Raw genomic sequence first — 16,010 nt, 5'->3', positions numbered from 1 at the left:
CACACACACACGCGCGCGCGCGCCTCCAGGCATGATTGAAATTCAGAATACCAGCACAGAATTCTTAGAACGTTTATATAAGTATTCGGTTATAATAAGTTCCACACATCAAAGACATTTTGTTCCAGTTTTTAATAAAACAAAATACAAGGTCATATTTAATTGATGAACAACATCTTCATACACCCTAGTAAAAGATCAGAGTTTATTAAAAGAACACAGTGAATGTGTATGTTTGGTAATTTGGGTGGTTGAACTTTTTCTTGTTGTTCGTTATAATGGTCATTAGGTTGTTCAACCAAAAGTGGATGGAGTTCTATCAATGATTCGTAATCAGCCTTGAGGCCCTGGTCAAAAAAAAAAAAAAAAAAAAAAAAAGAGGAAAAAAAATAATCAACCAGAACAACAGAACACAGCTGTACTCATGTAATAACAAGTTTGAGCAATGTTTTTGCAGGTGCAGGTTAAGGATGGTCCTCTTCAAACTAAAAGAACCCCATGGCTGAATCCTTAAACCCAGTTATGAACATTTTTCTTTCCATAAATCCTGGTCTTTTCAAAATTATAGCCAATGAAAAGAAGGCAGGCAAATTGGTGTTTATAGTAAGTAAGTAAGTAAGTAAGTAAGTAAGTAAGTAAGTAAGTAAATAAATAAAACTCTATTTCCATGTCAAATAATGAGGCTTTTATTCTTGGTTAGCTTACATTCTCCCTCAGTGTGTTGTCCCTTAATTTTTTGAATCCATCTTTTTATTGCTCAGCCTTTCTATCTCACATTACCTCTATGAAGTATAGCCTGTCAACCCCACTGGTCTGCTTTTACATAGGAAAATATAGATTATTATTATTATTATTAATAATAATAATAATAATAATAAATAGAAAATAGTACAAGCATTGAACATGCCCATTTCCATAAGAAGTTCCAGTCAAGTGGAAATGTTATGAACCAACCTGGAATCAGACATGTGTCTATATTGTCTCAACGCACTATGAAGGGGATGGCTCGAGTGGCCAAAAAATCTCAGAGGATCACAGCTGGAGAATTGCAGAAGTTGGTTGTGTCTTAGGGTCAGAAATTCTCCAAAACTACAATCTGAAGTCACCTACATCACCACAAGCTGTTTGGAAGGGTTCAAGAAAAAAGCCTCTACTCATCCAAAAACAAATTCAAGAAATGTTAGAATGCCACAAAGCTTCAAATGGGTCATGGTTGGATCTTCAAGCAGGACAATGAACCAAAACATACATCAAAATCAACACACAAATGGTTTACTGAACACAAAATCAAGGTCCTGCCATGTCCATCCCAGTCCCCTGACTTGAAACTCATAGAAGACCTGTGGGGTGAACTGAAAAGGAGAGTCCACCAGCGTGGATCTCAAAATTTGAAGGATCTGGAGAGATTCTGTATTTAGGAATGGTGTCAGATCCCTTACCATGTGTTCAGCTATCTCATCATGCACTAGAAGACTCAGAACTGTTATCTTGGCAAAGGGAAGTAGCACAAAGGGTGCCAATAATTGTTGCACACCTATATTTAACAAAAATATATATTTTTGAATAAACCTGTGCTTTGTTTGCAATTGTTTGATATAAACAAGAGTAGAGTAGTTTTGTGATTTTTTTAAACAAAAGACCAATAGGTTAAACAATAAAGACAAATATTCACAGGCTTCTTTGCTCATATTTACCAAGGGTGCCAATATTAATGGCAATGTAGATTTTTGTGCTGACTGAAGGATCACCGATATGACATAAAGCACATTCATTCTTATTATATTACAATGTGTTTATGAGAAATCCGTTAGGGAAAACCTACTACTTATTATTGTAAATATATGGATTTATATTTTGCTCTATATATTAATACATCTACATTTCGTAAGGGGTAGAAATAAAACAATTTAAAGCACAGCACATAAAATCTATAAAAGAAAGTACAGTATGTAAACTATGTTGAAATGTTGTTCGACCTGCAAATTATTTACAGTATAACCTAGAATTGTAAGGTTTGGTGCATGGATTAAGCTGCTTTTAATTTTTTTTTATTTATACATTGATATATATATATGTATATATATATATATATATATATATATATATATATATATATATATATATATATATATATATATATATATATAACCATGTCCATATTTGGCCTAGAACTCTGTCAAGACCATGGCATTTACTTTAAATACCACAGTCACAGGGTAAATGTTGGATACCTACACAAGCTGTCATCTTGCATGTGCTATGTGGAGGAGAATAAATAAGCTGAAGGGAGCATAGACCTCTTTTCAATTAAATGTCAAGTACATGGCTAAAAGTTTACATCTTAACTACACTACACAGGTAGGAATGAATGTTGTGAACTAGCATTAATAGAAATACAATTAGGACATGCTGTAAAATTTTAACATGCTCAAACAGCACCACCTTTTGATAAATGTTTACAATTTTTTAGTTTCCTGTTAGTTGCATGATCTAGATAAACATTTTGCAAAGCAGTTATACGAAATGTATAACTGGAACTGATTTTTAACCAGGACTTTGACTAAACCTATTTGATAGCTTTCACTAATATACAGTCGGGTCTCTGAAAACAGTAATAATTTAAAAAAATATATAAATAAATTAATGATAAGAATAAGAATAAGATTAAGAATAAGAATAAGAATAAGAATAATTCCTGCCTATCCTGGGATTGGTGGCCAAACACTAAGCATTTCTGACCAGACTGGCTTATTAACCAATAAAGAAACTTTTCTGCAATAAGGAAGTTCTGTATATAATTTGGTATGTGCACAGCCTGAGAAAATTAAGTATGCTGCACAAAATAAAGCATCCAGGAAGCAACAGAACTGTGCTAGAGCCAACACAACAACTGTGTGTCTTTTCAGGGCTGAAGAAACTTGATTATTTGGCATAATTTGCTTCTTGAATTAAGTGTGCATCTGTTTGTGTGTAACAAAAGTATGTAACCAAGGATTGTAATGCTACATTATGATACCACTTGGGGATGTACTCCTTTATTGAGTGGCAGAAGGTAGTGGGAACTTTTAATATCACTTACAGCAACTCCTATAGAAATGTCTAATGTATAACTTTAATTCACACCCAATATTTAACCCAACTCTATCGCCTTGAGCTAATTGGGGTAGTGAACAGAGCAGTTTGCTGCCAACCGAAATTGCTGCTGTACATATCACACACCACACACTGTATATTGATCATAAACCGTAATGATCATTTAGAGAATTGCCATAAATTGAAAGAATATCACAAATACACACTAAAGCAAAATTTTGATTGCTTGAAAAGAATATTTTCTCAATCCTGTCCTCTAGGGCCCAGAGCAGTTCATACTGTTGTTCAATTCAGTCTTTGAACATAACTCATCCTGATAATCCAGGGATGCAGAATTGCAAAAATGTGAACTGCCTGAGGCTCACGAAGGATGGCCTTGAATTTGACTTTAAATGGATTTTATGAAAGAGAATAAAAAACATTTCATTTAAAAAAAAAATCTATCAATAACTTTAACACATTACTTTCATAACTTTCACAAAAAAATTGCCTTTCATTTTAAAAGCCATTTTAAAAATTACCTACATATAGCATATATATTAGCATATAGCACATACCTACATATAGTATATACCTTAAAAGGAGTTAGATTTACACAATTTTAATAAGTTACTTAATAAGTTCTAACCATAACGCTATGCACTTGTCATACATTAAATAACAACATTTTGATTAACCAAATATTTTATAATATTACATAAAGATGGGTGTGTTTTTACATTACAAAAAACATTTTGAGTGAAATCTATTTCTTGTGTTGTAAATTCTTATAATCATGAATATTATTATAAGAAGAAATAATCCTATTAGGATTTGTTTTTCAGCATTAATGTCTGTAAGTACAAATGTGTACTTAATAATACATTCATATGTTAATAGCAAGACATCAGTGTGTGTGAGAGAGAGAGAATGAGTGTGTGTGTGTAGCCGAGTAGACTCCAGGAGTGAAAAACAACCATTTTACTTGCATTTATATTAAATTCAACATCCTTTGGATACTGTTTCTTTAGTTGCTTGGTGATGCCAGATAGCGTTTGGATTCTCTGTCTCTATCTTGAAATGTTAAATACTTTAGATTTAGTACCATTAGATTCCTCACGAGGAATTTATATGGAAATGGAAAAACAAAATTTATATGGAAAAACAGCTGTACTGGAAGGGTAAGGTGATCAACTGTGTGTTTAGTCTATAGAAACGAGCGTTCCTGAGAAGCCTATATATATATATATATATATATATATATATATATATATATATATATATATATATATATATATTCAGCAAAAAAAGAAACGTCCTTTCACATTTAACATGTTTGAATATTTGTATTAACATAAACACATTCAACAACTGAGAAATAAACTGAACCTTTCATAGTTACAAAGTTTCACAGACATTTGACGAACAGAAATGGAATACTGTGTTCCTGGACAAAGGGGGGTCAATATTAAAAGTAACAGTCAATATCTGGTGGCCACCAGCTGCTTTAAGTACTACAGTGTATCTCATCCTCATGGACTGCACCAGATTGGTCAGTTCTTGCTGTGAGATGTTACTTCACTCTTCCACCAAGGCATTTGCAAGTTCTCAATCATGTCTGGGGGGACACACGGTTACATGTAATTTTCCACTGCAAGAACGATCAGCTGTCCTTCCTGTCATGTTTCTGTGGATGATTTTAACAATTTTCGTCCCATCTCAAATCTTCCGTTTTTGGCAAAAATACTTGAGCGTGTTGTTGACTCCCAACTCTGTACTTATGTTACAACCAATAACTTCTTTGAACCCCTTCAGTCAGGTTTTCGTAAATTTCACAGCACTGAAACGGCGTTGGTCAAAGTCACCAATGACTTGTTGATGTCCTTTGATTCTGGAGCTACCCCACTTCTTATTCTTCTTGACCTTAGAGCTGCCTTTGATACTGTGGATCATAGTCTTTTAGTTACCCGCCTTGAAAGTGTTTTTGGTGTGTCCGGGACCATTTTAAACTGGTTTAAATCCTATTTTACTGACCGTTCCGTTTATTTCAATGTGTGGCTTTAGGTCTGACACTTGCTCGGTGCTCACTGGTGTTCCTCAGGGTTCAGTTCTAGGCCCTCTACTCTTCAATATTTATCTATCTCCACTTGGGCATCTGCTGCGATCGCTTGGCCTCCATTATCACTTTTATGCTGATGATACCCAAATCTACATTCACTCTAAATCTGGTGAAAACATTGATGCTTATTATCTTTCTGACTGTATTTCTGAGATAAAAACATGGATGAACAATAACTTTCTGTGCCTGAACAGCGGGAAAACTGAGGTTATGCTTATAGGTTCCCGTCATCAAATTCGCAAAGCGGCTCCACTGTCTCTGTTTGTTGATGGCTCTGTTTTAGAGACCCAAAGTAAGATGAGGAACCTTGGTGTAATTTTTGACCCCAGCCTCACTTTTGATTTTTTTGTTCAGGGCACTGTGAAGGCATCCTTTTTTCATCTCAGAAATATAGCCATACTATGCCCAATGCTAAACTCATCTGTCACTGAAAAGTTGATAAATTCATTTGTTGTCACACGGCTGGATTACTGTAATGCCGTTTTAGCCGGAGTTTCTAAAACCGCAATAAACAAACTGCAATATTTTCAGAACTCTGCCGCCCGGATCCTGACGGGAACCAGGAAATGTGACCATATTACTCCAGTTTTGAAGTCCTTACACTGGCTCCCGGTCAGGTTCCGTGTCGATTTCAAGATCATGATGGTGACATGCAAGGCATTACATGGATTGGCTCCGCAATACTTATCTGGTTTATTAATCCCATACACCCCAAATCGCAGACTGCGCTCCTCACAGTGTAATCTGTTAACTGTTCCATAAACACACCTAAAATCTATGGGTGACAGGGCTTTTTCTGTGTATGCTCCTTCACTTTGGAACTCTCTTCCTCCTGAACTCAGGGAAGCCCAGACTTTTGGCATTTTTAAAGCTTTTCTCAAGACACACTTTTTTAAAACTTGCATTCGACTGCTGATGTCTTTTTAGATTGTTTTATAATTATTTTTATTATTAATGTTGTTGTTTTTGTTCTTGTTAACTTATTAACTTTTATTTGTTTTATTTTTCTGTGGACTGTGATTTTATGTACTGTACAGCGCTTTGAGAAGCTGCTTTAAAGGTGCTTTATAAAATAAAGTTGTTTATTATTATTATTATTATTATTATTATTATTATTATTATTATTACTGTCTTCCTGTAGCACTGTGTCAGACTGAATTTTGTGTTTTTTGGAAATTTGGGTGTTGGCACAGTAGTAATGGTGTAATTAATTTGCAGCAGAGTTGGTTAAGGTTTCAACTGTGTGTGTGTACAGTGCATCCGGAAAGTATTCACAGCGCTTCATTTTTTCCACATTTTGTTATGTTATAGCCTTATTACAAAATGGATTAAATTCATTATTTTCCTCAAAATTCTACAAACAATACCCCATAATGACAACATGAAAGAAGTTTGTTTGAAATCTTTACAAATTAAAATAAAAATAAAAAACAAAAAAACACATGTACATAAGTATTCATAGCCTCTGTTGAAGCACCTTTGGCACCAATTACAGCCTCAAGTCTTTTTGAGTATGATGCTACAAGCTTGGCACACCTATTTTTGGGTGGTTTCTCCCATTCTTCTTTGCAGGACCTCTCAAGCTCCATCAGGTTGGATGGGGAGCGTCAGTGCACGGCCAATTTCAGATCTCTCCAGAGATGTTCAATCGGGTTCAAGTCTGGGCTCTGGCTGGGCCACTCAAGGACATTCACAGAGCTGTCCTGTAGCCACTCCTTCGTTATCTTGGCTGTGTGCTTATGGTCGTTGTCCTGTTGGAAGATGAACCTTCGCCCCAGTCTGAGGTCCAGAGTGCTCTGGAGCAGGTTTTCATCAAGGATGTCTCTGTACATTGCTGCATTCATCTTTCCCTCGATCCTGTCTAGTCTCCCAGTTCCTGCCGCTGAAAAACATCCCTACAGCATGATGCTGCCACCACCATGCTTCACTGCAGGGATGGTATTTGCCAGGTGATGACTGGTGCCTGGTTTCCTCCAGACATGACGCTTGCCATTCAGGCCAAAAACTTCAATCTTTGGTCAATCTTTGGTCTAAGAGTCCTTCAGGTGCGTTTTGGCAAACTCCAGGCGGGCTGTCATGTGCCTTTTACTGAGGAGTGGCTTCTGTCTGGACACTCTACCATACAGGCCTGATTGATGGAGTTCTGCAGAGATGGTTGTTTTTCTGGAAGGTTCTCCTCTCTCCACAGAGTCACGCTGGAGCTCTGTCAGAGTGAACATCGGGTTTTTGGTCACGTCCCTGACTAAGGCCCTTCTCCCCCGATTGCTTAGTTTGGCCGGGTGGCCAGCTCTAGGAAGAGTCCTGCTGGTTCCAGACTTCTTCCATTTATGGATGATGGAGGCCACTGTGCTCGTTGGGACCTTCAATGCTGCAGAAATGTTTCTGAACCCTTCCCCAGATCTGTGCCTCGATACAATCCTGTCTCGGAGGTCTACAGACAATTCCTTGGACTTCATGGCTTGGTTTGTGCTCTGTCATGCATTGTTAACTATGGGAACTTATATAGACAGGTGTGTGCCTTTCTAAATCATGTCCAATCAACTGAATTTACCACAGGTGGACTCCAATTAAGTTGTAGAAACATCTCAAGGATGACCAGTGGAAACAGGATGCACCTGAGCTCAATTTTGAGTGTCATGGCAAAGGCTGTGAATACTTATATACATGTGCTTTTTTTGTTTTTTATTTTTAATAAATTTGCAAAGATTTCAAACAAACTTCTTTCACGTTGTCATTATGGGGTATTGTTTGTAGAATTTTGAGGAAAATAATGAATTTAATCCATTTTGGAATAAGGGTGTAACATAACAAAATGTGGAAAAAGTGAAGCGCCGTGAATACTTTCCGGATGCACTGTATGTGTGTGTGTGTGAGAGAGAGTGTGAGAGTCTATGCCCTTAACTCATAATATCTACCGTGGCTAAAGTGTCCTTACCTCATCCTGTGAGCTCTATTAAATAAGCATTAAAGATGTCTGTGTTAACCAAAATATCTCTTACTTTATCATTTTCTCTGAACCACTCACACACACACAGAACCAAGGACAGACACTTTGCTTTTCTTTGGAAAGTGTATACAACGATTTGAGCACACACATGCACAGACACGTCCATGCACACGTAGACAGAGAGAGAGAACATCAAGTGGAGGCAGTGCAAGTAGCAGAATCAGGCAGTGAGTCAGTTTGCTCTGAGCATCACTGAGAGAGCTCATATCAGACAACAGCACGAGAGGACTCTTAACTAACCTCTGCATCATTATCTGACTCATTCATTCACATTTACTTCATGCATTTTGTTCTTTTCTTTATTATTCTATTGTGTCATCTGAGTTCAATCTCCCTCTTAATCTTCTTGTGTTCTTCTCTGTTTCACTCCACATCTCTCCTTAATAATTTAAAAATCACTTTCTCTACCCCAGTCTCTTTCATTTTCTCCATTTTCCCATCCATTTTTCAGTGGATACTCATGAACGGATCTTACCATCACATGCTCCTGCGGGACAGCTCTCTGACCAACCTCACAGAAGAAACAGAATACGAGAATGGGAGCACTTCGCTGTGGCTGTCTAATGGCAGTGTTGCTCCACCTCCATCAGGGGCGCTGTGCCAACAGGTTCAGATCCAGGCTGAAGTTTTCCTTGCGCTTGGGATCGTCAGTCTGCTGGAGAACATCCTGGTCATTTCTGCAGTGGCGAAAAACAAGAACCTTCATTCGCCCATGTACTTCTTCCTCTGCAGCCTGGCAGCGGCGGACATGCTTGTGAGTGTCTCCAACTCCCTGGAGACGATTGTGATTGCCATTCTTAGAAACAATGTGCTCAAACTCAGTGATTTTTTTGTGCGTTTGATGGATAATATTTTTGATTCCATGATCTGCATTTCTCTGGTAGCATCCATTTGTAACCTCCTGGCCATTGCCATTGACCGCTATGTCACCATATTCTACGCACTACGCTACCACAGCATTGTAACAGCACGGCGTGCATTAAGTGCCATTGGCATCATTTGGCTCACCTGCATCATCTGCGGCATTGTCTTCATCATATACTCCGAGAGCAAGATGGTCATCATTTGTCTAATTACAATGTTCTTTGCAATGCTGGCACTGATGGCAACACTCTATGTTCACATGTTTTTGCTTGCCCGACTCCATGTCCAGCGCATCGCGGCGTTACCAGCCGCAGCTGTTGCCGCGGGTGATCCGGCACCACGGCAACGCAGTTGCTTGAAGGGAGCAGTGACTATCAGCATTCTCTTGGGGGTCTTTGTGTGCTGCTGGGCACCTTTCTTCCTCCACCTCATCCTCCTTGTGGCATGCCCACGCCACCCACTCTGCCTGTGTTACATGTCACACTTCACCACTTACCTGGTGCTCATCATGTGCAACTCAGTCATCGACCCCATCATCTACGCCTTCCGCAGCCTGGAGATGAGAAATACCTTTAGAGAGATCCTCTGCTGCTTTGGCACAGGCTGTCCATCTCCGGGTTGCGAGCGAGAACGAGAGATGGACCCGGAGAGAGTGAGGGAGAGACGACAGGAACGGGAGAAGGAGAGTGAGACAGAGTGAGATGGAAAGGTAGACAGCCAGGGGAAAAAAGAGAGAGAGTATTTGGGGAGGGGGGGGATGATGTTGGAAAGATGAAGAAAAAAGAGGGGAATTAGTGCTTGGATTATCAAGGATGAAGATAATTAAAACTAATTATGTTGTGTGTGTGTGTGGTGTGTGTGTGTGTGTGTGTGTGTGTGTGTGTGTGTGTTTGCTCGCGTGCGAGTGTGTGTGTGTGTGTGTGTGTGTGTGTGTGTGTGTGTGTGTGTGTGTGTTACAGGTTGTAGTAGCTTTGTAATTATGTATATGTGGGTGTTTCGGGAATTCAGGATACTTATAATTATATAAAATTATTATATGATTGTTATAAAATTTGACATTTTAAAAAACTATGATTTATAAAAGCTATTATATTTTTTTCTACTCATAGATTATACAGTACTTATTAACTTGCAGGCTTCAAAAATGGCCATCTTGCTGTCTGTACAATCTGATCTGTTCAGGAAAAAAACTGGTATTATCCAGTTCACAAATCACCACGAGTCTCACTACAATATATATATATATATATATATATATATATATATATATATATATATATATATATATATATATATATATATATATATATCCCTACTAATCTAACTAAACCCTTCGATCACATGTTTTTGAGTTACATTGTGTTCAGAATGTCTCTTAGCTGTATACTGTGCACTTTGATTGTTAACATTTTAACTAATTCTTTGAGTGAAGGAATGAAATCTGGGGTCTTGTATTTAGCTTTGTCAGATAATTTTCCCATATTTCATTATTCTTTAATTAAGGTTAATCTAGTTAAACATACCAAAAAAAAGTATTGCACAAGAGAATTACAAGCAAGTCGAATATTTCTAAATGTAAAGATATGCTTGCTAGTAATTCATGGGATGATCTATACGAAGAACAAAATGCTGATGTTGCATATCAAATACTTTTGAGAGTTATCAGCTCTAGTTTTAACAAGTATTTTCCAATTGGTAGTTCTATTAAAAATTGCAATCAAGGCTTCAATAAGACTTGGTTTACAGTTGGTCTATTGAAGGTTCTGAGGAAAAAGAACAAATTGTATAGAAAATATGTTTTAAATCCGACTCATTTCACCCATGGTGTTTATAAATCTTATAGAAACAAATATATTAATTCTATTAGACATGCAAAAAAAATTTTAAGTTAATTTAATTTTAATTAATTTCAAACGATATTAAAACCATGTGGAAAGTAACCAATCAGTTGTTGCAAAGAGAGAAGACTACTTCACAATTACCTTCTGTCTTTTTGGATGATGAAAATTGTTTTAATAATCCATTTGACATAACTCGAAAATATCATGACTTTTTTTGTTAATATTGGGTATAAATTAGATAATAAAATTTCTGTTTGTCATTGTAAACCATTGGAGTATATACCAAGAACCGTTCCCATTATCTCTACTTTTAAGCCCCCTGATATACAAGAAATAAGTGATGTAATTGATGAATTAAAAACATATTCAGCTGGTTATGATAATGCTTCTGTATTCCTTGTCAAACAGGTGAAACAATCATTATTGCAGCCACTTGTTCACATCTTTTCTCTGTCTTTGAAAACAGGTGCGGTGCCAGAGGATGTAAAAGTAGCCAAAGTCATTCCTCTGTTTTAAAGCATATAAAATTGTATATAATTAAAAATTATATACAAAAGGATTCTTTTTCATATAGATTTTAATTCAATTATTTACAAACATCAGTATGGATTGCAGAAAAATCCCTCCACTTATATGGTTCTGTTTCACCTGATTGATAAGGTTACGTTTGCACTTGGAAAAAAAAAAAAAAGAATTTGCTTGTAGTATTTTTATAGACCTGTCAAACACTTTTGATACAGTTAACCATCATATTCTACTGGAAAAGCTGTATAAATATGGTTTTCATGATACTACATATGAAATTATGTCTCCAATAGAAAACAGTTTGTTTGTGTTAAGGATTTCTATTCCAACAAAGTCAGATTACTCTGTGGGGTTCCTCAGAGGTCCATTCTTAGACTATTATTATTTCTTATTTATATAAATGATTTGTCTAATGTTTCAATATCCTTACTTCAATAATGTTTGCAGATGACACAACCCTAGTTCTCTCTCATTCAAATTTCAACTCATTAATTAAGAATGTGAATATTTATTTAACTGCGTACGCTACATGGTTTCAATTAAGTAAATTATCTTTGAATATAATTCTAATTCATATAATATCTCCATCCATCCATCCTTCTTCTACCGCTTACCCCTTCTTCAGGGTCGTGGGGGAACCTGGAGCCTATCCCAGGGAGCATCGGGCACAAGGCGGGGTACACCCTGAACAGGGTGCCAGTCCATCGCAGGGCACACTCACATACAGACTCACATTCCCACTACGGACACTTTAGACACGCCAATCAGCCTACCATGCATGTCTCTGGTACAACATATAGGGTTAGTCATCTTGTGTACCAGAAATTTTCTTCTTACTCTTTATTATAGTTTAATTTATCCCTATCTTTCATATAGTAATATAGTCTGGGCAAGTACTTTTCCTAATACTCTCCATAAAATTTAAGTTCTTCAGAAACGTTTTGTTATGATGGTAACCCGATCAGAGTCATATATTTCATCTGGTCCTTTTTCATAAATTTCAGAAATTTGTACTATTTATGATATTAATATTTTTCAAATATGTTTTTATTTATAAGATACATACGATACAAGTGAAGGGAATATTCCTGAGCAATTTAAGTCTTACTTTAAAGAAAATAAAAAGGTCCATTCATATTCAACTCGTCAGTCTTTGGATTTTCATTTTCCTAAATTTCTCACTTGTAGAGATCAATTTTCGATAAGATTTACAGGTATCAAATTATGGAATGGCTTTTCCCACTTCTTAGAAGAATGTTTGTCTGTAATATGTTATAAAAGATGTTTAAACAATCATTTAATTGCTGCCTTCTAACTGGTTTTCCTTATTTATTCTTAACTTCGTGTTCTTTATGATATTGTGAAAACTTAACATTGATTAGGTGGACGCTTTAAATAAGCCCTCACGGGTTTTCTGCCTCCCCTGCACTGTTTTTTGTAGTTTTGCTATGTCTTTGTGTATATTTTAAATAGTGCAAAACATTAAAAGAACAAAAATAAAGAAAGAAATAAAAGAACACTTCGAGCACAAGTTCATGTACTTCATCATTATACTTCACAATGACATAGATCGTGTGAATACCTTTTATTATTATTGAAGGTCAATTCAATACTTACGGATGTGACATTAGCACTCACATTGGCTGATAAAATCTCACAGCAAAGAAAGGCTTAATGAGCCAGTTTGCATATGTTGTCATTTAACCTTTTGTAGACAATGCAGACAAACCTTTAAAATAAAACCTTATGTATTCATTTGCATGTTTCAAATACATAGGAATTTATCGGCATTATGAATGTGACGTAAAATGGGCAAACCTTTGTGTGAGTCTATACACATTTTAGCGAAATGTATATGTTTATTTGATTTTTCATGAATTCTTTATTCATGTGGTGTGATTATTTGTGCTGTAATGTTCAAAATGCTGAATATGGAAATAAAGTTTGCACACTTGGATGACAGATACTCTGTGCTCAGGTGTTTCAGTGCCCAACATATTAGTTTACTGCATTCTTTTCACAGTACCCCACAGTATGTCACACTGAACGGCACACCATTTTGTTCTCTGTAAGCACACAAATGGAATATAGCTGTTAACATGGGCATGGCACTGATGTTTAGCCCATTTCAACCCATCTGACCCAAACTCTCCATGTTTGCTCCGAATTGCTCTTGAACACCATTCATTAAAAATAATTTTAATTCCGCACTGACTCAGTGAATGTTGTTTTGAAGTGACTTTCTGCAGCCGACCTATGTCACTGGATTTTTTTCTCCACGTAATTAACAATCAGACCAACTCTCTGTGCTCTGTTAGTGACTTATGACGCAGGGCACCAATTCAGCTGATTCTGGCCTAATGAATTGTGTGGATGTTCCATTTTTCATTTCTTTGCAACTTGTTTTCAAGAAACATTTGCTTGTGAGTATGAGGAAGAGCCAGAATGTGCTTTCCTCAGTAATGACATTAGAGATCAGATTTTTAATTTTTTTTAAACAAGGGAGCCGAATGAGAAATATCCATGTTTTTAACCTTAAGGAATAAAACATGATGGTGTGTGCTGTTTTAGGAAAATAATCAGCACTGCTTATTAATGCCATTACCATCCATTGATTATTTTCCTATAACAGTACATTTTGAAGTGTCCTTTTATACCACAGCAATATTGCAACATTTACATTTTTTTTTTTATTAATTACTTAATTATACATCATGCTTTTTAACCATCTATAGTTGCATGTTGTGGAGTGTCCAGGAATCAAGTTAGTCCCTGTTATCACTTATATTTTAGCAGCTATGTACAGTCTCTCTCTCACCAGCCTCTCATTTTCTCTACTTTTAGGTTAAAAAGACATAAAACTTACAGAAAATGTATTGATCATTAGAAAGTGCTGAAACTGGAGAGTCCTTAGATAGATAAACATCTCCTTACAATAAACAGCTCCTTAGAGAAAGCTTCACCAAATCAACGATTGCAGGTCTTTGTTAATATATATATATATATATATATATATATATATATATATATATATATATATATATATATATATATATATATATATATATATATATATACATATATACTGACAACATCTTTTGTCTGTTGTTAGTCTGAGATTATGTGGAGTATCTGCCTTACTATGATCGAGTTGTTACTATAGAAACAATAACATTAGAATAAGGACATTAATCTAAACCATTAACATAAATCATTTGACAGCACAACTGTCAGAACTGCTCTTACATTGTTTATTAGTCAAGATTTGTAATATGTTTATTAGTCAAGATTTGTGAAATTGATGCTTAAATTAACATATATTGTGCAATTATGAAATAAATTACATTTAATTGTACATAGGTTATGTAGATTATAAAAGCACAAACATCACGTATTTCCATGCTATTTTATTTATTTATTTATTTATTTTAAAAAAGTGTTAATATATGGTCCACAAAACAATACAGTTCTTTTCATGCCTTAAAGGGGAAGAAAATTATTTAGTCCACATCGGTTTGTTTCCATTGGGCTTGCTGAGTGCATGGTTTCTGGCAGAGACCCTGGTTACAGGAAGAAAAAAAAATTACTATAAATCTGAAATGGCAGAAGTTTTCATGAAAATTATTTTGACTTGTATTTTCGAGAACAGACTGAAAAGTTGACAATCTGAACAGCATAGAAATAACAGACTCATATGCCAGCATTTATTAAGGAGGCGCTTCCTGCAGAGATGCAATATTACTTGGTGACTCACCCAAAGCACTACAGTCGTGATTGAAATAAAACCACAGGTTGAAATTACCCGCTGAACCATTCATGCCTTTGTATTTATTTATTTTTATTTTTGGATATTTTTATGTGATCATTGCTGTCATTAAGCACACCTTAGCCCCAAGCAGTTCCTTAACTATGTAAAGCAGCTACATTAATATAATATATTGGGAGTTACTGAACCTGGAGGGAGGCTGGAATATAAAGAGGGTTGCTAGTATATACAGCTAGTACACATTTTTATTTTAGTTCAATAAAATCTTCACATCCAGTGTAATTCTTTTATCATTACAAAACCAGATAGTTCAATAACCTTTCTTATGGAGTTACAAAATTCTTTGTTAGATAAAAAAGTAACTGCACATCTTGATCTAGTAGCTATGAGCGCTTTATTTCAATCTCTAATTTTCAGAAAGAATTCCAGATCATGAAAATGTAACAAAGATCAGAATTTTTAGATTTCCAGTATAGATATAGTATGTTGTGGGTAATGAGGAATAAGATGGTTTCTCATAAGGAAGTAAGCTAAGAACCTCATAACAGTTTAAGGTTAAAATATTCAAATAGGGACTGATTAAAAAACAAAACAACAACAAAAAAAAAAAACCTCATCAGATGACTTCATAACATAGTGACAACGGACAGACATGAAAAACATTACAAATTATATATATATATATATATATATATATATATATATATATATATATATATATATATATATATATATATATATATATATATATTAATGTACTGTATTTTGTTATATATAGTTTTATAGTTATATATTTGTAAATATATAGTTTTTGAC

At 35.5% G+C, this 16,010-nt stretch overlaps 1 protein-coding gene across 1 annotated transcript; it reads left to right on the top strand.

Moving 5' to 3' along the window:
• The first annotated feature begins 8,658 nt into the window (after positions 1 to 8,658).
• mc3r (melanocortin 3 receptor) lies at positions 8,659 to 9,762 on the top strand. The gene has a single exon (XM_017467315.3). The coding sequence runs from the start codon at positions 8,659 to 8,661 to the stop codon at positions 9,760 to 9,762; it is 1,104 nt and encodes a 367-aa protein (XP_017322804.3).
• Positions 9,763 to 16,010: the final 6,248 nt, after the last annotated feature.

Source organism: Ictalurus punctatus, chromosome 5 (assembly GCF_001660625.3).
Source record: "Ictalurus punctatus breed USDA103 chromosome 5, Coco_2.0, whole genome shotgun sequence".
Lineage (NCBI taxonomy): Eukaryota > Metazoa > Chordata > Actinopteri > Siluriformes > Ictaluridae > Ictalurus > Ictalurus punctatus.
This window is presented reverse-complemented; position numbering and strand designations above follow the sequence as displayed.

Excerpts from the sequence above, each read along its gene's own strand:
- mc3r (XM_017467315.3), top strand. The coding sequence starts at position 8,659 with ATGAACGGATCTTACCATCACATGCTCCTGCGGGACAGCTCTCTGACC.